The sequence below is a fragment of the Bombyx mandarina genome, chromosome 20 (genome assembly GCF_030267445.1).
Source record: "Bombyx mandarina strain Sakado chromosome 20, ASM3026744v2".
Classification (NCBI taxonomy): Eukaryota; Metazoa; Arthropoda; class Insecta; order Lepidoptera; family Bombycidae; genus Bombyx; species Bombyx mandarina.
The window spans coordinates 2,649,482-2,669,739 of NC_143226.1; the positions used below are offsets into that span (position 1 = coordinate 2,649,482).

Below are 20,258 nucleotides of genomic sequence, written 5' to 3' on the forward strand. Positions count from 1 at the left end.
CTATATATTAATACGTGAAGCAAAAACTTTGTATCCGTTTTTACGAAAATTGCGCGGACGGAGGAGTATGAAATTTTCCACACTTATAGAGAAAATAGAGAAGAAGTGCACAATGCTAATATTTTTTTTAAATAATGCACAAAAGATACATTAAATCAATAAAGAAAACATTACACACACTACATAACATGTATTTGACGCACACACGCATGCACACTATTTATTGTCAAACTTTTGTTCTTGACGTCTGTGGTCAAATTGAGAATAGATTAAATATACTTTGTCTTTATTAATATTTTTCTATAGTGTATGTAGCCTTGGCGAAATTTGTGATTATAGTATGTGTACAAACTTACAATTCCAATTAATTATAGTCGAATTTCGACTACTGCGGGACCTCTAGTTATACAAAAAGTACAAACTTTAAAACAATATAGTGCTCAATAAACTTTTATTATTAAAAACCTTACGCAAATGTATTAATCAATTTATAATTGGTCGCTTTATGACAAAATCGTTTCTTGTAAATATGAATGCTAGGGTACAATATTTAGACAATTTTAGGAAAGAGAGTAATCAAAAAATTAGCGTCCCCATACGTCGAAGAGGTAGTAATATCCGTATCCTCTTGCTGATTGGAATCGGACCGTGACGTTGTTCTGACTGAGCCCGCCAGACAGGATCCAGGCTGATGCGTACTGAGTTACCCCAACTTCCGTGGCCTGTATAGCCGTAATGCGCGTCGTCGCATTACCGCGATACACTATGTCCTGGTATTGAATAGTATTCGGCCTAGCTGGCTGGTATACGTAGGATCTGAAAAACAAAAAAAAAATTGTCTCAATCACGTGATAATAATAATAAATAGCTGGGAACAAACCACGCCCTGTACTGTACTGGTGGTACTGGTGGTAGGACCTCTTGTGAGTCCGAACGGATAGGTACCATCATCCTGCCTATTTCTGCCGTGAAGCAGTAATGCGTTTCGGTTTGAAGGGTGGGGCAGCCGTTGTAACTATACTGAGACCTTAGAACTTATATCTCAAGGTGTATGGCGCATTTACGTTATAGATGTATATGGGCTCCAGTAATCACTTAACACCAGGTGGGCCGTGAGCTCTTCCACAATCTAAGCAATAAAAAAAAATACCCCCCACGACCTCAATTTAGGTTTCCCTGTGTCATGGGTACCAGAGCCTGATAAACACACTTATATATGTTTAAAGTTATACATTTATAGATAATAGACACCCAGAAAAACACCAAACAAACTTGTTCATCAAACAACGTTTGCTCGACGTGGGAATCGAACCCACGACCCTCGGCGCTACAGTCAGACCCGCTAACTACTGCACCACTGAGTCAGTCTCTCAGTCTGATCAGCGAGGATAGAAAACGTGCCACAATAAGAATTGTACTATAAGTTAACCCGCAAAATTATAATTTGCGTTATTACTGGTGATAGGACCTCTTGTGAGTCCGCCCGGGTAGGTACCACCTCCCTGACTATTTCAGCCGTGAAGCAGTAATGCGTTTCGGTTTGAAGGGTGGGGCAGCCGTTGTAACTATACTGAGACCTTAGAACTTATATCTCAAGGTGCGTGGCGAATTTACGTTGTAGATGCCTATGGGCTCCAGTAACCACTTAACACCAGGTGGGCTGTGAGCTCGTCCACTCATCTAAGCAATAAAAAAAAAAAAAAAAAATTAAAAAAAGTTACCCACGAATTTAAATCTAATACTTAATAATCCAGAATACACTTTTTATTGTTACTAGAGGTCCCGCAATAGTCGAAATGCGACTATAATTAATTGGAATTGTAAGTTTGTACACTATTATGATTGTATTTTATACTTCTATAATCACAAATTTCGCCAAGGCCACACTACTCAATTTGACCACAGACGTCAAGAACAAAAGTTTGACAATAAATAGTATGTATGCGTGTGTGCGTCAAATACATGGTATGTAGTGTGTGTAATGTTTTCTTTATTGATTTAATGTATGTTTTGTGCATTATTAAAAAAAAATATTAGCATTGTGCACTTCTTCTCTACATTCTCTATAAGTGTAGAAAATTTCATACTCCTCCGTGTGCGCAATTTTCGTAAAAAGGGATACAAAGTTTTTGCTTCACGTATTAATATATAGATTTATTCAGTACTTGGTATACGAGTCTACAATGTTGATTGAACATGAAAGTTTCGTTAAGTGCTTGATAAATTAGAAATGCTGAAATTACGGAAGCAATAATGATATAATTAACACTCGTCTTAAGATAACGCTTAATCTGAATACAGTGACCACTAATTTTTTAATCAACTATTGATTTACGATAAAGAGGCGTGTTCGCATGAATCATAGCTGATTACGGGTTTTTTTGAATTGACGGAAACATGATATTATAATGAAATGAAAACAGTTCGTTTACCGATTGATAAAAATATTTATTGAGGTACTTAATAATAATGGTAGTAGACAAACAATATGTGCACAGGATAAGTTATTAAATGAATAAATAATGGTTTATAAAAACTAACAAAATACGCTTATATAGAAAATCCATCTAAAAAATAGAAAATAAATTTTAATAAATTTGTATTAAAAATAGTGTAAGAAAAAATTATTTTATTGTAAAAAAACTCGTGGGGTGCTTGGTATCAGTAGTTATAAATATTTTATGAACAGATATGAGTAGAAGGGTTATTTTGACAATATCCTGAAAAGCACCCCGCGCTTTTTTAGAATAAAATCATTTTTTCTTACACTATTTTTTATTTAAATTAATTAAAATTTATTTTCTATTTTTAGTTGGATTTTCTATAATAGCATATTTTGTTAGTTTTTTTTAAACTATTGCTTATTTTTCATTTTTAGTTGAATTTCAATTTTTTCAATTATTTTTTTATTTCTTTTTAAATTTGAATTGTCATCGGTTCTTAATATCGACTCTTAATATCGTTCTAATTTCGACTTAATCAAACGTTTTCAAGGGGGTCAAAATCATGTTCAAAAATTCCGTTACATACTAACATACCAACATACATACGTCTGAAGCTAATAAAAGCGTATTAAAAATACCGCTTACTGCCTTTTAGTACGTTTTGTGAACACAGAATCTTTCGGGACAAATAAATAGGAAGTACCACTCACCATCAGGTGGGCCGTATGCTCGTCTGCCTACAAGGGCAATAATTTTTTTTTTACGACAAACCTTTGAAAAGTAATTAAAATAGATTTTACCTGTACAAAAGTCTGTCTCCTGTACTAACGTAGCCAACGATTAGGTTGGCTCTCGTACTAGACGGTAGTATGGCCGCATTGGTAGCAGCCAACACGACTAACGCGAAGACCAGAATTGTATTCATCTGCCAAAAAAAATAAAATGTTTAATAAAAATTGTTATTGTAAAATTTGAGAACCACATGCACATCTAGTCAAAAGGCACACGATTTTAAACTATAGTATAGGATATTAGGGAATTATTCTCAAATTCCTGTTTCGTACAAAAACTTTTTTTTTCTAATTAAAGCAATGCTTTCGCAAATTTAACAAGCAGTTAAAGTTTTTTTTTATATTCACCATAATAATATCCTAAATGTTTAAGATGTTCATATCACAAGTTCGAAATATATTTTTTTTGTTACGCTTATTAATAATTGGGGGGACTATTAATCAGATATAACGAATACAATCATTGTATACAACATATTTGGTCTCATGATAATAAATATTCAATATCATATACATAGTGATTCTTTATCAATAAAATTATTATCAGTTGCTCATCGTATGAATCATAGTTGATTAGGTTTTTTAAGAATAGGTTTTATTGCTTTCGACTGCACGTAGTTCTTACTACCGGCCATTGTCATCGACAATGCCAGGGACGCAACCTCTGTCTCTCGTAAAAAATAAAATAATTTGGGTATATTCCAATTCGGAAATACGTATGAAATCTGAAGTAAATTGAGGTCGAAAAAAATCGAGCTGCACATACATAGATGCGGATCTTTATTATTTAGAATGCGTATTTATTTAGATGCATATCTTTATTATTTAGAAGCCAATTTACCATTACTAGAGGTCCCGCAGTAGTCGAAATTCGACTATAATTAATAAACTTGGAATTGTAAGTTTGTACACTATTATGATTGTATTTTATACTTCTATAATCACAAATTTCGCCAAGACTACAATATAAAAAATATTAACAAAGACAGACAATATTTAATCTATTCTCAATTTGACAACAGACGTCAAGAACAAAAGCTTGACAATAAATAGTATGCATGCGTGTGTGCGTCAAATAAATGTTATGTAGTGTGTGTAATGTTTTCTTTATTGATTTAATGTATCTTTTATTTATGCATTATTTAAAAAAAATATTAGCATTGTGCACTTCTTCTCTATATTCTCTATAAGTGTAGAAAATTTCATACTTCTCCGTCCGCGCAATTTTCGTAAAAAGGGATACAAAGTTTTTGCTTCACGTATTAATATATAGATTTTGATATAGGTACAATTACGCCTTTTGTTTTCAGTGCCATTGTCAGTGCCAATGTTCAATTTAACTTCATTACCACTCACTGTCGTCATGACCTCTATATTTTTCCCCTCTTTAATCGCTCATAGCCTTAGAGGTTATTATACCATACACGACCTCATTCGTCTGTGACAATAGCTTGAATTTAACGATATCAATGAACCACATATAGAGAGAGTACTAAGTCATTAATACCTTATTTAATATTTCACAATATAATATTTAAAAATGCATTTCACTCTATGTCTAACCCAGCCTTTGGTTGACTGTTAGGGAATGCCTTAGGCACTAAGTCCGCGACTGTACTGTTATGAATAAAGTTTAATAAATCAATAAAACCAAAAATTCTGTTAATTGCAGTCAAAGGTACATAAGGACCATATTATGTTTTTACTAGCTGACCCGGCAAATGTTGCATTTCCATATAAATTATTTCTAGGAAAGATAAATGACCTAGATACCGACTGCAGCGCCATCTGCCGGGCTGGTTTGTGAATCTAAGCCATCCAGGGTGCCACCCAAACGCATACAAAAAAAATCATTCAAGTCGGTCCAGCCGTTTAGGAGTTCAGTGACAAACACACGCACAGAAGAAATATATAAAGATGAGACAACGTGACCATAACATAAGCGTAATAAGAAATAAAATTTACCTTTTAAATGTGCCACTGATTGTTGACAGCAACGATTGTCACACTAACTCTGCGATGAATACCCTACTTCTTAAGTTGTTATATATCTGTATGACATTATGTGATAAGATAAAATATCAACATGCAAGATAGTGTGACGAATAGATATCATTTCTATGACGAGCACACTTGTAACACGATATGTCACTGTGGAGGGTAAGCTATGCGCTTTCGCCCATTATTGGGAAGATACATACATAAGACTTGTGATTATGATCTTATGATCTTAGAAGTTTTAGGCTCAACGCGCAGAAGTATGACATCTTAGGTGACTTACGTCTGAAACAAGAGCACAGTAGTTACGTAAACTACATATTACACTCTTTCTAGTGTCTTAGAGTAATCTATACTAATATATAAATCTACAGTGGTTTTTACGGATGTTCCATTATAACTAATGAACCATGCATCCGATTGACTTGAAACTTGGTATCCATGTAGAAAATACATGTACTTAATGGATAGGCTAATATTTATATGAGTGTTGGACTCCCTACACCAGTTGCGGGGGCGTTAATAATGGGGGTGAGAAATAATAATGTTAATTTTAAATGCCCAACGAAGCGGACGGGTACAGCCAGTTACCTATAAGACAACGACAAAATCATACAATGACTATTAAGATTAATTATTACGCCTGAAATAATCGGGTTTTTCTTCTTCTCAGTCGTGTCACTCTTGACAGAGTGGTCGTGATCGTCATGTAGTGTTGGAAGGGGCAGACTTGATGCGTCTCACGATGTCGCGCCATCTCTTATTTTAAGAATTTCGAGTTTAGCCTCGTGTAGGAGAAGTATGTGCTGTTTACATTTATAATAAATACCAATGAAACAGAATGCGTAAAGGTAATAAATAGATTATGTTCATTTCATTTGAATTTTAATGATTATTCTAATTGATAAATCATTATTTTAATTGATAGTAATATTTTTTTCATAATTCTGAGAAAGGAAAGAAAGTGCTAAGAAAAATAAATGCAAAACCAATTAATTATGTTGCGTTCTTATCGATGAAATATTTACCGCCAATAATGCACAAATCTGATGTTATTAAGATCGGTGATAATGTTATTAAAATTCGTTACTGATCTTTTCTACGCAGTAGTTATGCTCTTCACTGTAATTAATAAACGATACAGCCGATACGCTGGACGTTCTTTGATTTGACTTCAGTCTGATCGTTGCCAAACTTCACAAGATTACTAGCTAAACCAATTTAATGACTTCCTGAAAATTTCATCTAAATCGGTAAAGACGTTTCGGCTTAGAACATACATACAAACATCGATTTTTATATATGAATAGACAGACGAACGTATGAAGTTACGATTCGCCCGGTATTAAGTGATTATCGGACTTAATCGGTACCCGGTAAGCAGAATTAATGTCTGCTATAGTTTTATCATTTAATACCAGTGTACGAGGTGTCTTAGTAATGGGCGGTTCCCCTAGAAGGTACAGCTATGTTTTACTGGTGGTAGGACCTCTAGTGAGTTCGCACGGGTAGGTACCACCACCCTGCCTATTTCTGCCGTGAAGCAGTAATGCGTTTCGGTATGAAGGGCGGAGCAGCCGTTGTAGCTATACTGAGACCTTAGAACTTATATCTCAAGGTGGGTGGCGCATTTACGTTGTAAATGTCTATGGGCTCCGGTAACCACCTAACATCAGGTGGGCTGTGAGCTCGTCCACCCATCTAAGCAATAAAAAAAAGAACTTAAGTTTGGATCGCAAAATTGTTTCATGGCAAATATGTGCGCAGCAAGCTAGTAACATTTTATGCAGCTCAAAAAATACCGTACAACTGTGATAGTTGTTTCTTTTGCAACCTAAGCGTCAATAGTAAACCCAGCTATATCGTTTAAATACGAATAGAACACGGCTTTCAAAGCGAGGCTTAGTTCCAGAAAACCTGCCGTCAAATAGGCAGGAAAATTGGCCGGTAGACTTTTTGGTATTGATATTAAAAAGCCGCCATAGATAAAGGTCGGATCAACTGTATGTAATCTTTAACAGGTGGTAGGTAACGTCTTTAAGCTGATGATGGAATTTTTGAAAGCGAGGCTTTGTTTCAGAAAACCTGCCGTCAAATAGGCAGGAAAATTGGCGGGTACACTTTTTGGTATTGATATTAACATGCCACCATGGATAAAGGTAGGATCAACTGTATGTAATCTTTAATTGGTGGTAAGGTGTCTTTAAGCTGGTGATGAAATTTTTGAAAGCGAGGCTTAGTTTCAGAAATCCTGCCGTCAAATAGGCAGGAAAATTGGCCGGTAGACTTTTTGGTATTTATATTAAAAAGCCGCCATGGATAAAGGTAGGATCAACTGTATGTAATCTTCTTTAACTGGTGGTAGGGCGTCTTTAAGCTGATGATGGAATTTTTGGCAGTATATTTGTATTTTTATGAATGCTATGATTTCGTATAGTTGAAGGAATATACATGCTAAGAACCTTTAATTACTCTTTTAAAAGTAATTGTACAAACATATTTTTTTATAGTTAGCATGACATTTCTAGGAGCTTCGAGAACATTTCCGATAGTACCAGTCGTTTCGAAACCGTTTTCGCTATCTGCCGATAGATGACGTGACTTCTTGCATGTTCCCGATAGTGCCAGTTGTTTTGATATCCGTTTCAGCTATTTAATGATAGATGGCGTACTCGTACCGGCATAACAGTGTTTTATGTTTTTTTTTTTAATAACGACAAAACCGTGATTAAAAGATCTTAATCTTTGAAACTATTAGGACTAAGCAATAATAAATCATGGTTCTCACACTATCATCTGCTACGCGTAAAATAACTAGAATACTTTTTTTAATTTTCATACGAATATGTTATTAGTGAACTAGGTATAATAATCTAAATGTCAAAATACTCATACAGCTTAAGTGACAGCGAACACAGAAAGCTCAAAAAATACACGGACACTTTTGCGACTTACCTAATGCTTTGATTAGTCCAGACACGACACTATAGATTAGAACCCATCATTAAGCCTTATCACAGACAAATAATACAATTGAAATTATAGGTAGTCTAGATTTTTATTTTGAAATTAATTTATAATGTTGCCACAGTAATTTACAGTCCGAAAAAAAAGACAAGGAAGCTTCGAAATAAATACGCGAATTATTAATTAAAAAAATGGGGAGAACGAATTTTTTGTGCAAACGAAAAAAACAAAAACGTCGTGTATTTGTATGTAAACGTCCAGAATATGCGTTTTAGCGTCCCCAAATTTGTACGGTAAAGTGAAATCCTCTTCGTGGCGCGTTCACAAACTGAAGATTCACGAAAGTGAAGCCGACGCCGCCTCCGGTGCGGCGGACCCTCGCGAACTGCGTCGATCCTCGGACTCGGACGGCCCTGACGCGTCTACCGGCAGGCGCCGTGTACCTCACGTTGACAGCCCGCGAGTTAGTTGTAGCAACACGGCTCACAACAAAGCTGAAACAAACAGATCACGTTGAATAGGCCGTACACCCTTAATTCGGTGGTCGGACCTCTTGTGAGTCCGCACAGGTAAGTACCACCGCCTTGCCTATTTTTGCCGTGAAGCAGTAATGCGTTTCGGTTTGAAGGGTGTGGCAGCCGTTGTAACTATACTGAGACCTTAGAACTTATATCTCAAGGTGTGTGGCGCATTTACGTTGTAGATGTCTATGGGCTCCGGTAACCACTTAACATCAGGTGGGCTGTGAGCTCGTCCACACATCTAAGCAATAAAAATAAAAAACGAAGCTATATACGCCGGGTGGTCCGTGAGCTCGTCCTTTTTTGTTATTGATTGGACGGGGTGTCCAATCACAAAAATGAAACTTTTTCAGTACACCCGTCACTAATTTTATAATATCTACCATCTATTTAAACCATTAACAGTAACTTACATTCTTTTCAGAACGAAACTCAAAATTGGTTTCCGGATAAATAAGAGAAGACGTTGATATTATTATATTAATTAGGGCTTTGAAAAAATTAGTCATTTATAAACAACTAGCTGTACCCGTCCGCTTCGCTGGACATTTAAAATTAACATTATTTTTTCTCACCCCCACAGATTCACATCATTAACGCCTCCGCAACTGGTGTAGGAAGTCCAACACTCATATAAATATTAGCCTATCCATTAAGTACATGTATTTTCTACATGGATACCAAGTTTCAAGTCAATCGGATGCACGGCTCGGTAGTTATAACGGAACATCCGGAAAAACCACTGTAGATGTGTATATTAGTATAGATTGCAGAAAGTCGTACTCACCTCCGTAAGAGTCTATCACTTGAACTAATACTTCCGATACTCAAAGCGTTAGCTCTGTCAGTGGATCTGGGGTCAGCCACTTCATTAGTCGACACCGCGACGATCGCGGTCAATACGAACAATAGAGCGAACTTCATCTGTGAACGAAGACAATCAAGCAAATAGAAAATAGTACAAGTCGCCGATATGCACTCTTCACTTTTGATTGTTAAAACTAGAACTCTTCCCGCAAATATACTCTAAGAGTTTTCTTAAAGAAATAAGTAGACAGTGGCTTTATACTCAATTTTTCTTTGACCATCTATCGATAGACTATTCTTTGTAGGTGTAAATTAAATAATAAAAGGTTTGGGAAGCCAAACTTTTCAGCATCGCTAGTGAGTTTTTGGCAATTATATTTGAAACATATCTCTGATTGAAAGTTCGCGTTTTCTATTCATCCGGTCCTACAAAGAAGATGTGTCTAAATCTCAACTGTATTATAAAGATATCTTCTGTCATGTATTATGTAAATATTCCATTCTAGGATCTAAACGCATAGCTACTTCAGGGTAGAGATCGGGAGGACGCAAAATATCTATAATACCTCCCAAGAAAATCCCACCAAAAATATAGTCGAAAAGTTTCTTACCTTGCAGATAACTTGTACTGGTACTCAGAATCAATAGTAAGTTATGATGGTTTTTTAATTTAGAATCCTTTATTTATACTCAATATGATTTTCTGATATGAGGACTTTTTGTTTATCTACGGTCCAAACGAAAGTAGTAACATAAATAAGGATTATTAAACAAATCATGCGATAAGAAAGGTTATTTTTGTTTCTGTTTTGAGGAAGGAAGCTGACGCATTCTATGATTGTGTTAATAAAAAAATTGTGTTACCTATAAAAACGTAAAATATGCAAAAATATATTAAGCCCACTCAAAAGTAACCTAAATCCTTTTTTGATCCTCCCTTCTCGCGTCGTTATCCTCATTACTGAGGGTCGTGACTCCCCCGCTGCATCAGTTTCTCCCGTACGATTTCCCTCCATCTGCTGCGATCCTTAGCTTCATGAAGGGCATTGTGGAAGTTGATGTTTAAAGAAGATCGTATTTGGTCCGACCATCTCGTGGGACTGCGTCCTCTGGAACGTTACCCATCTACTCGTACCTTGCCTTTTTAGATCAAGTCACTTTATTTATTAATAACGAAAATAATGACATATTCTACATGTGGTTCTTACTATTTGTCTATTTTTGAAGTGAAAACTTCTTTAGAATCGTTGTGATTTCAAACCGGATGCAACGGAAAAAACGACAGGTAAGAGACACAAATACAAAAATGTGTAGGATGAAGCCAGCAAAGAATGAGACAGAAATATACATACTATTTAATACAGCGCCATCTGTGAGATTTTTTTATTACTAACGTGTGTATGAAAGCTCTTGTAGTGAATTTTAATTTAGGATTATACGTGAAATTAAAATATCAATTCACAGAGGGCGCTACCTTACAATTATTTACTAATGACAAAATTTTACATATACTTAAGACGTTTAGGATAATTGTATTTTAATTTTGGAAGGTTTCACTTCTACCACGTGTGAATTGCATTGCACACATGTATTTTTGAAGTGAAAACTTCTTTAGAATCGTTGTGATTTCAAACCGGATGCAACGGAAAAAACGACAGGTAAGAGACACAAATACAAAAATGTGTAGGATGAATGAGACAGAAATATACATACTATTTTTATTTTTTGCTAATATGGGTGTTCGAGCTCAAGGCCCATTTGGTGTTAAGTGGTCACCGGAGCCCATAAACATCAACCATGCAAATTCCACCACTTACCCCGAGACATGAGTTCTAAGGTCTCAGTATAGTACAACGGCTGCCCCACCCTTCCAACCCACGCAGGCTCACAAGACTGCCTATTACTAGTATCTAAATAAAAAACTAAACTAACATAATGTCTGTACTTTTAATTTAACAGCATCTTCATCGTCATCAGTTCACACGTGGCCACTGCTGGACATAAGCCAATATCAATTTGCGCCACTGAGCTCTGATTTCTGCTTTCCTGATCCGCTTCCTGAGGGCCACCTTTCATAACCCATTGTTCCATCTGACGCACACAAACCGCAAACTTTTCTGGTGCTAACTTTAATTTTAACTTTAACTAAGTAACTTTACGTCTTGTGAGCCCGCAAGGTTAGGTACCAGGACGGTGCCTATTTCTGCTGCGAAGCAATAACGCATTCTGGTGTGAAGAGGTAGCTATTGTTCTTTAAAACTGAGATATAGAACTTATGTCTCACAGTGGATGGCGGCATTTATGTTTTTTCGTTGTTGCGTCAAAGAGCGATATATCTTACGTATTCGCCAAGCAAAGCACAGTATTTCAGTATTACTTCTTCCTAGTATTTGCAAGACCTTGGATGTTATAAATCCCACGAATGGCCCTCTTATCCAGAATGAAAATATATTCCGCTTAGGGCGTATTGCCTCACAGAAAGATGCCATAGAATACTATGCAAGTGGCTAAAATACCTCACAGGAGGTCCTACCACCAGTAAATATCATATCAAACATATCACTGCCATCTCTCCCTTTTATTTTACTAAACTTATTTATATATTTATTTATAAATTCTATACAGTAAGCTGTTTTAAAACATTCGATGTCCATTGACATGTCCATATCGATTAATCTACAGTAGATCTAGTATTCGATATTTTATATTTATGATCTTTGTTTGTTTTCTTAATTTTGTTAACCGTATTTTAGCCTTGCTTATGAACATTTTGATACGCTTAAGAAAGAGCGTGTTCTAAATTCGACGGGTCGGTCTTTCTCTGCGATGAATCTGTATTCTGAATCAGTAGTAAAGTTGCGACGATATAAAAGCCCATTTGAATAATGAAACATTTTGTTATCTGGATTAGGCAAGAAAATGCTTCATATTTTTTTTGGCCAGGTGCTTGACTTCCTGCGAGGTCCCAGCGCCACTTGAGGCATGTGGGACTGGACGGTCCGCAGATTTTAGCAACATTTATCTCGAAATATGTCTAACGTCATAACAAAAAATCAACCTCAATTTTGACATAGAAAAATTAAACTTACTGGTAAACCAACAACGACGAAATAACACTTAGCACCAAGATATGGGTATATTCTCATAATTATATAATAAACTCTGATTTTTTTTTAACATAGCATTTTTACTGGTGGTAGGACCTCTTATGAGACCGCGCGGGTCGGTAGTACCATCAGTGGCGTAGCTACCTAGGGGCTAGGCGGGGCAGTGCCCCGGGGCCCTCAAGCTCAGGGGGCCCTCGAATCCTTACCAGAAATCTCGATCGAACTGAACTTTTGGAAACTTCTCCTATTTTCAAAATAGGCAGTAACAGGTTGCAACCCCACTTTGATGATGACAACTCAGTTGAGAGAAATTCAAAAGTTATGCATAGGGAATTCTCCGAAATTCTTTCTGTAGGTTGGCAGTGTTGTCAATTTCACGGATAGAGATATGTGCGTTTTATTATTCATCGATGTGCGTTTTATTGTGAATTCGACTTAATATTTTTTTTTCGAGAACGGTTAAAAAATTAATGCTGTATCAGAAGTAAGTAAGCTCGTAGAGGCTGCGCGACGTGCTACCAGCACTCTAGCGCGCCGCCAAGTAGATATGATACATCGAGGCGGTGTATCGCGTCCCGACCCGACAGGCTGGTTCTGGTCCAGCGGGGTATTCCGGGACACCAGCGACACCGTCTGGGCGGCCTGACGCGCTGCCGTACCGAGACGGCTAACGTTTCAGGACCTTCGATCCGCCTCGAAGGCTCCGTCGGCCGGGCGTCCTTGGGGTGAGCTGCGCTGTCTGGTTCTAGTGTTGACCGCGGTATCCTCATCCGGGTTCTGACCTCGGAGGGCATCGGACACTTGGGCGAAGAGTGCAACATCCTTGGGCCCGCGGTCTCGCAGCCGCGGACCAGTCCCGCATAAACCGCGCGGCCCCTAGGCGCGGGGACCTCGTAGGAGGTTCGGCCCCCAGCCCAAAAAAAAAGCCCGACCTTTGTATAATAAACCCTTGGATCTTCTCTATTTCGTTTTATTAGCCAAACCTACACCAACTATTAATTGTAATTTATGTTGTTACTGTTTAATATTTTTATTACCTGCCCTGCAGTGCACAAAAAACACCTTAAGTAGCTTAGCATTTTTAAAGTATTTCTATATTTCATATTTTTATTTGATAAACCCTAATCAACTTACATAGCAGTGGGACCCCATTTTTTAATTTGCCCCAGGGCCCTTGGTTACCTAGCTACGCCACTGACTACCATCTTGCCTATTTCTGCCGTGAAGCAGTAATGCGTTTCGGTTTGAAAGGTGGGGCAGCCGTTGTAATTATACTTGAGACCTTAGAACTTAAATCTCAAGGTGGGTGGCGCATTTACGTTGTAGATATATAGTATCCAGTATACACTTAAGCCAACTACGAATTTATATAAAACTAGCTGACCCAGAAGACTTCGTAGTGCCTCAATCGATAAATAAAAGACAATTTTTTTGTATACTCTTAAAAAAAAAACCGTCCTACACATCAAAGGAAAAACAAAATTGTTATTTTTATTTAATTCCGAGTATTTTCATATTAATCTACCTTTTAAACCTTCTCTGGACTTCCACAAATAATTCAAGACCAAAATTAACCAAATCGGTCCAGCCGTTCTCGAGTTTTAGCGAGACTAACGAACAGAAATTCATTTTTATATTATTATATGTCTAATATATAAAATTCTCGTGTCACGGGGTGCGTGATTGAACTCCTCCGAAACGGCTCGATTTCGTGAATCTTAACGTTCATATCGGCCAGGGTGGAGAATCGGACAACATCTATTTTTCATCCCCCTGAATGTTAAGGGTGGTCCGGTCCACCCCTAAATTTTTTTTTTTATTTTTTAGACAATTTATTTTGTTTTTATTTTGTCATGACTTAGAATAAAAATTTTCATATTACTCTGAATTTTTCACCCCTCTACGATCAATCCCTATTTTTTATTTGTTAATTATAAACTTTAATTTTTTTGGCAAGATTGTTTTTTATTTTGTCATGACTTAAAATAAAAAAAATCATATTACTCTCAATTTTCACTCTTATACCCCGATTATCCATCCCGATTTTTATTTTTTTTATTCTATGTACAGATCCGCAATAAGGTTGCAAGATGGCAATCAAATATTATAATTGTAGTACGATAAATTCTTATTCAGAGTTTATAATTTCAAGTTGCTTTAATTATGATTTTTTTTTAATTCAATTTGATCTCCCGTCCTCACCGGTCGACTACTGATCAACTAACAATCGATCAGTTATCCCCGCCAGGTGTCACCACTCATCCAGCAAACATCACGTGGTAGGGATGAGGACGAAGCCGGTCTCCTGTCTTACTCACTATACATTTGTCAGCCATATTTTTTTGGTTTTATTTGTGTATCAATGGTATGTTCGGTAGGTCTGAGAATCGGCTACTATCTATTTTTCATACCCCTAAGTGATAAGGGCTGTCCACCCCAAACATTAATTATTTATTTTTATTTTTTGGATAATTTTTTTTTGGTTATTATGTGGTTGAATGAGGTTTTTTTTTTCTACACTAGAATTTCCCTAGAAATCATATTTAAGGCAACACAACGTTTGCCGGGACAGCTAGTACTAATATATAAATCTACAGTGGTTTTACGAATGTTCCGTTATAACTACTGAACCATGCATCCGATTGACTTGAAACTTGGTATCCATGTAGAAAATACATGTACTTAATGGATAGGCTAATATGAGTGTTGGACTCCCTACACCAGTTGCGGGGCCGTTAATGATGAAAATCTTTGTTTAGGTGAGAAATAATAATATTAATTTTAAATGCCCAGGGAAGCGGACGGGTATAGTAAGCGGCACGTAAGTTGGCAAGGTTTTGGTGTAGTGGGGGTAATGTCGCGCATGGTGCACATTGCAACAAAAAAATGATCACTTTTATTGCCCGCATATAATTTAATTTTATTTAATTTTTTATTTGCCGTAATTTGTTTTTAAGCCTTTGTGTTTAGAAGAAAGTTAAAGAAAAGAGAGGAATTCGTGAAGTGTATTAGGTGTTAAAAATAAAATACAATTAAAAGTTATAAGAAAGTTAAAAGTTAAGAAATTTATTTAAAAAAATATACTTAATATTAAAAATGATGTGTCGCCGTCGTCACTATCATTTTCTAATAGTGCTACCCCTTAGATTAAATTTATGGTAGCACCTGAGCTGGTGGAAGGAGTTGGCTCCTCATCGTTGACATAACGAAGAGTCGCTGTCGTCACTGGCGTAAATAATAAAACGCTCAGTGACTGAATCGACTATATGGTCATTGGTATTTGGTCCTGGCATTGCAAACAAATTTAAAAGAATAAAACACGTAACAGTTTTTTTTTTTTTTTTTTTTTTTTTTTTTTTTTTTTTTTTTTTTTTTTTTTTTTTTTTTTTTTTTTTTTTTTTTTTTTATGATTGAAAGTTTACTGGTGGCCCGAAGGCCTTTCCAGTTTCATCAGGACAGGTGGACGAGCAAAGGCTCAGCCAAGAGGGGTGGGATTTGCTAACAACTGCCCGAGCGCCTCCGAAGGAGACCTAACAACTCAAGAGCAATTGTTTCGCGAATGAATCTACTACCGGATCGGAATCGCGACCCGCTGAGAAGATCCGCCGAGAAACTCAGCGGGCTGATGCATGGGTTAGGTTGCACGTCGACCTCTTTGTCGAGTTCGACGAGTACGGTTACCGGGGTCCCTAAGCCTGCCCCTAGTATTAGAGCTGAAAGCATCTAATGCAAAGGTTATTGGATCTGATGGATCCGTAAGGACGTGTCTAGGGCGTCGACGGTGACTGGCTCCTGCATGATCAGGATTCGGAGAGTAGTCAGCGGCGGCAACGATAAGGCGATTATCATGACGCATAGCCTTATCGAAGTATCGTTCCGACGCTGATTTCATGTATTTCCGAATTGATTCGAGGCCCAGGTCGTCGTGTAGGTCAACGTTCCTCACGAACCACGGAGCGCCGACAGCTAACCTGCAAAAGCGGGATTGTAGGGATTGGAGGGTGTCTATGTGTGTGCGGGCCGCGTGAGCGAATACCACACTCGCGTAAGTCATGACGGGCCTTATGCAAGTTTTGTAAAGTGTCACCTTGTTCCGAAGGGACATTTTACTCCGCTTACAGATCATGGGGTAGAGTCTACCGAGAATAAACGCGGCACGGTCACGGACTGATTTTATATGCGGGCGGAATGTCATCGATGCATCCAGGGTAACGCCCAGGTACTTGACCTTCCTGGCCCAGGGTATGGATTGACTAAAGAGAGTAATCGGGGGTGTGAGATTCCTCCTCCTAATACGGGAGGAAATCCGTGTGGAGCTTCCCCTCTGAAATAGCACCGCAGTACTTTTCGCTGGGTTGATGTCTATGCGCCATTTTCGGAACCACTGTCCTAGGGCTAGGGCTGCGCTCTGAAGCTTCTTCGCGATTAGGGACTTATTTCTACTAGAATAGTAAACAGTCGTGTCGTCGGCGAATAAAGCTAAATGGGTCGGCGGCGACCGGGGAATATCGTTGACGAATAAGCTAAATAGGAGGGGTGAGAGGACAGAGCCTTGCGGGACTCCAGCTGTGAGAGGTCGTGGGGAGGAGCGGGTTCCCTCGACTCGATATCGAAAAGAGCGGTTCGACAATAAGGCCCGTATGATGAGCACGAGACTATCCGGCACGCCCATGTTGAATAGTTTGAAAATCAAACCATTGTGCCAGACTTTGTCGAACGCTTTTGCGACGTCGAAGAAGAGAGCTCCCGTGTATAACGGTTTTGGTCGATTAAGCCCCACAAGAATGTACTCCGTGAGGCGGTGCACCTGTTGAACGCATGAGTGATTTGTACGGAATCCGAATTGTTCATCGATAAGAATGCCCTTGGATGAGACGAAGTCTCTGAGGCGTTTGTAGAGCAGACGCTCATACAGTTTGCCTAGAGACATGAGGAGGCTAATCGGGCGGTAGCTCGTCGGATGATTTTTTGGTTTACCGGGTTTATGTATGCCGATAACGTCCGCTTCTTTCCACACCGCGGGAAAGATACAGTTCGCCATAGCGGCATTGAAAATAGATGCCAACATCACGATGAGTTGGACGGGTAGAAGTTTAATAACGCGGTTAGATATACCGTCGGAACCGGGAGCCTTGCGAGGACGTAGGTCTTTGATCAAGTCTTTAACTTCCATCGGGGTGACGGGTGGTAACGCATCCGAGGGTGGCAAGGAGGCTCTGCGTTCTACCTCACTGTCTACTAATTCTACATGAACAGGGTCCACGGATTGAGTGCTGGGCGTGCACTGGGTTTGCAATGTATCGGCCAGCAGCTCTGCTTTTTCGTCATCATCGAACGCCGTGAGTCGGCGTGAGGGGCCTACGAGGGGGGGCATAGTTACTACCGTATCCGATTTGAGAGTACGAGCTAGGCGGTAGTAAGACCTTTGGGAGGGCGCGAGTCCTTCTAAGAAATCAGACCATCTGGCATCTCGGACTTCGGTGATGCGAGACTTTACGTCGCGTTGTAGGGCACGCATTCGAATACGATTTTCCGCGGTAGGATACCTGTCGTAGGCGCGTATCGAGGCGTTCTTAGCTCTAAGGAGTTCCCTAATATCGTCGGACAATTTGAAGCGGTGAAGGAAGTCCTCCGCTACAACTTGTTTCGATGACCTATCTAATGTCGAGGTGATGTGTGACGTTAAGATGTCTATGGCTTCAGCGGTATCCTGAGGAGACGGGATAGAGTCCGGGTTAAACGGGAGCGATGGTGGATCAGATTCAGCCAGGCTGATGCCCAGCGTGTGCCAATCCACCACAGTCCTCGTGACGGGAACGGAATCGGAAGCGCGACCGAGCTTCATAACGACGGGACGGTGGTCTGAATCTAACTCTGAAACTACTTCGATCGAGTGTAAACGCAGAGTTACGTTTTTTAATAACGCTATGTCGAGTATATCCGGGCGATGCGCGATATTTAGCGGGTAGTGAGTCGGGGTTAGCGGAGCGACGATATCGAAGGCGAGATCATCGACTAACGCGTCAAGCCGCCTGCCATTCGGGGTTGTGGTGTGTGAGTTCCACCTGATGTGTTTACAATTTAGGTCGCCCGCCAGAATGACAGAGCTCCCCATACCGAGCAGCGCCTCGATATCACTGCTTAGAACGATCTTATCCGGTGGAAGATAAACGGACGCGATAACGATCGGCGCGTGTCCCGTCGGTGAGATTCGGCACACTGATGCTTCGATATTAGCGAGCGCGGGAGGATCGAGCGGGACGCAATGCAGGGCTCTTCTATAGTAAATGACGGTACCACCACCACGGGCAGAGAGCCTGTCGTTCCTGACCATGTTATAGTTCGCGATTTTAGGGTCACGGCGCGCGGGCTTAAGTAGGGTCTCCTGCACTAAAAAGATATCAATTTGATGGTCACGCAAAAAATCACAAACCTGATCACGTTGATTTGCGAGACCGTAAGCGTTAAAAAATCCTATCGTTACGGATAGGGGCTTTATTCTACTTATATACGCCATTGATTACCGGCGGAGTGAGGGGAGGACGTACGTATTTAATGACGCGTATACGTCGGCGTATTCCTGCACAACGGCGATAAAGTGTTGTGCAGTGGAGGCAGCGCGAATGGCGTCGCCCAAAGCGTTAACGCGCTCAAAGTTGATCGACTGAAAGAAGTCGATCGCTAAAGCGAGATTTTCGGACGCGGTCGTAGGGCAAGTCGCGGGAGAGGGACGAGTCACGGGGGCGGGACGAATCGCGGAGGAGGGAGTTGTAGCCGTGTTCGTGTACGGCAGCGGTTTTGCCCAGGCCGAGACACTGGGCACCGCCGCCGGAACGAACGCTGGCTTAGCCTGCGACGCAGAGGGTGCCGAGGCTTTGATGTCTGGGCCGGAAGCTCGGAGGCGGTTTTGGCGGGCGACGCGGCGATTTATTTTAGGGGCTCGGGGGCAACCACGGTAATTCGCGGGGTGACCCTGTGTTCGACACAGGACGCAGCTAGGCGGTTCCGTCGCGGTTTTTTGGTCGCGAGCGCAGAGGGCCGTGGCGTGATCGCCCAAACACTTAACACATCGGGGGCGCGCGTGACAGTTACGGGAAGAGTGCCCGTACAATTGACAGTTATGGCACTGGCTAGGAGTGCCTTTTTTATGGGGGGCTTCGATGGCGATACCGGAGAGCCTACAGACGGTCTGTGTGTTGAAGATTTTCTTACCCTCGGGGGTAGGCTGGAGGGTGACTAGAACCATATTATATGGCTCCCTACCGCGACCGGTGTGCATACGGTGCACAGAATTCACTGGAAAGCCCAGTTCTAACAGATCGGCCTTGACGAGCTCTACATCTAACTCTTTAGGGATTCCGCGTATTACAACGCGGAGTTCGCGCTCCTCCTGGAGCGTATAAGTATGGAAACTTATACGTTCCTTACGGAGGTAAGAAGAGAGGGCCCTATGGTCGTCGGGTGTTTGAACCTTAATTTGAATGCCGTTCGCGAGGTTACGGGCATTCGTGAAATTTATATTTTTGGCCTTAAGGGCCAGGCAAACTCGATCCCAAGCTGCCTTCTCCTGAAGGATAACCGGGGGAGGGGTCTGGGTTTTATTTTGTGCCACCGGACGCGGCG

The 20,258-nt window shown here is 39.8% G+C and overlaps 3 protein-coding genes across 4 annotated transcripts in view; 1 reads left to right on the top strand and 2 right to left on the bottom strand.

Moving 5' to 3' along the window:
• The window catches only part of Cbp53E (Calbindin 53E), a 200,568-nt gene that overhangs the window by 68,618 nt on the left and 111,692 nt on the right, over window positions 1–20,258 (top strand). The gene's annotated exons all lie outside the window — the stretch shown is intronic.
• LOC149500597 (putative salivary secreted peptide) lies at window positions 435–5,512 on the bottom strand. Its single transcript, XM_089735842.1, has 3 exons — window positions 5,201–5,512; window positions 3,245–3,369; window positions 435–816 (listed from the first exon to the last, which is right to left on the bottom strand). The coding sequence occupies exons 2-3, from the start codon at window positions 3,367–3,369 to the stop codon at window positions 585–587; spliced, it is 357 nt and encodes a 118-aa protein (XP_089591968.1). The 5' UTR covers window positions 5,201–5,512; the 3' UTR covers window positions 435–584.
• On the bottom strand, window positions 8,273–10,296 carry LOC149500598 (uncharacterized). The gene is made up of 3 exons (XM_089735840.1): window positions 10,140–10,296; window positions 9,509–9,645; window positions 8,273–8,694 (listed from the first exon to the last, which is right to left on the bottom strand). Exons 2-3 carry the CDS (start codon window positions 9,643–9,645, stop codon window positions 8,472–8,474), a joined length of 360 nt encoding a protein of 119 aa, XP_089591966.1. The 5' UTR covers window positions 10,140–10,296; the 3' UTR covers window positions 8,273–8,471.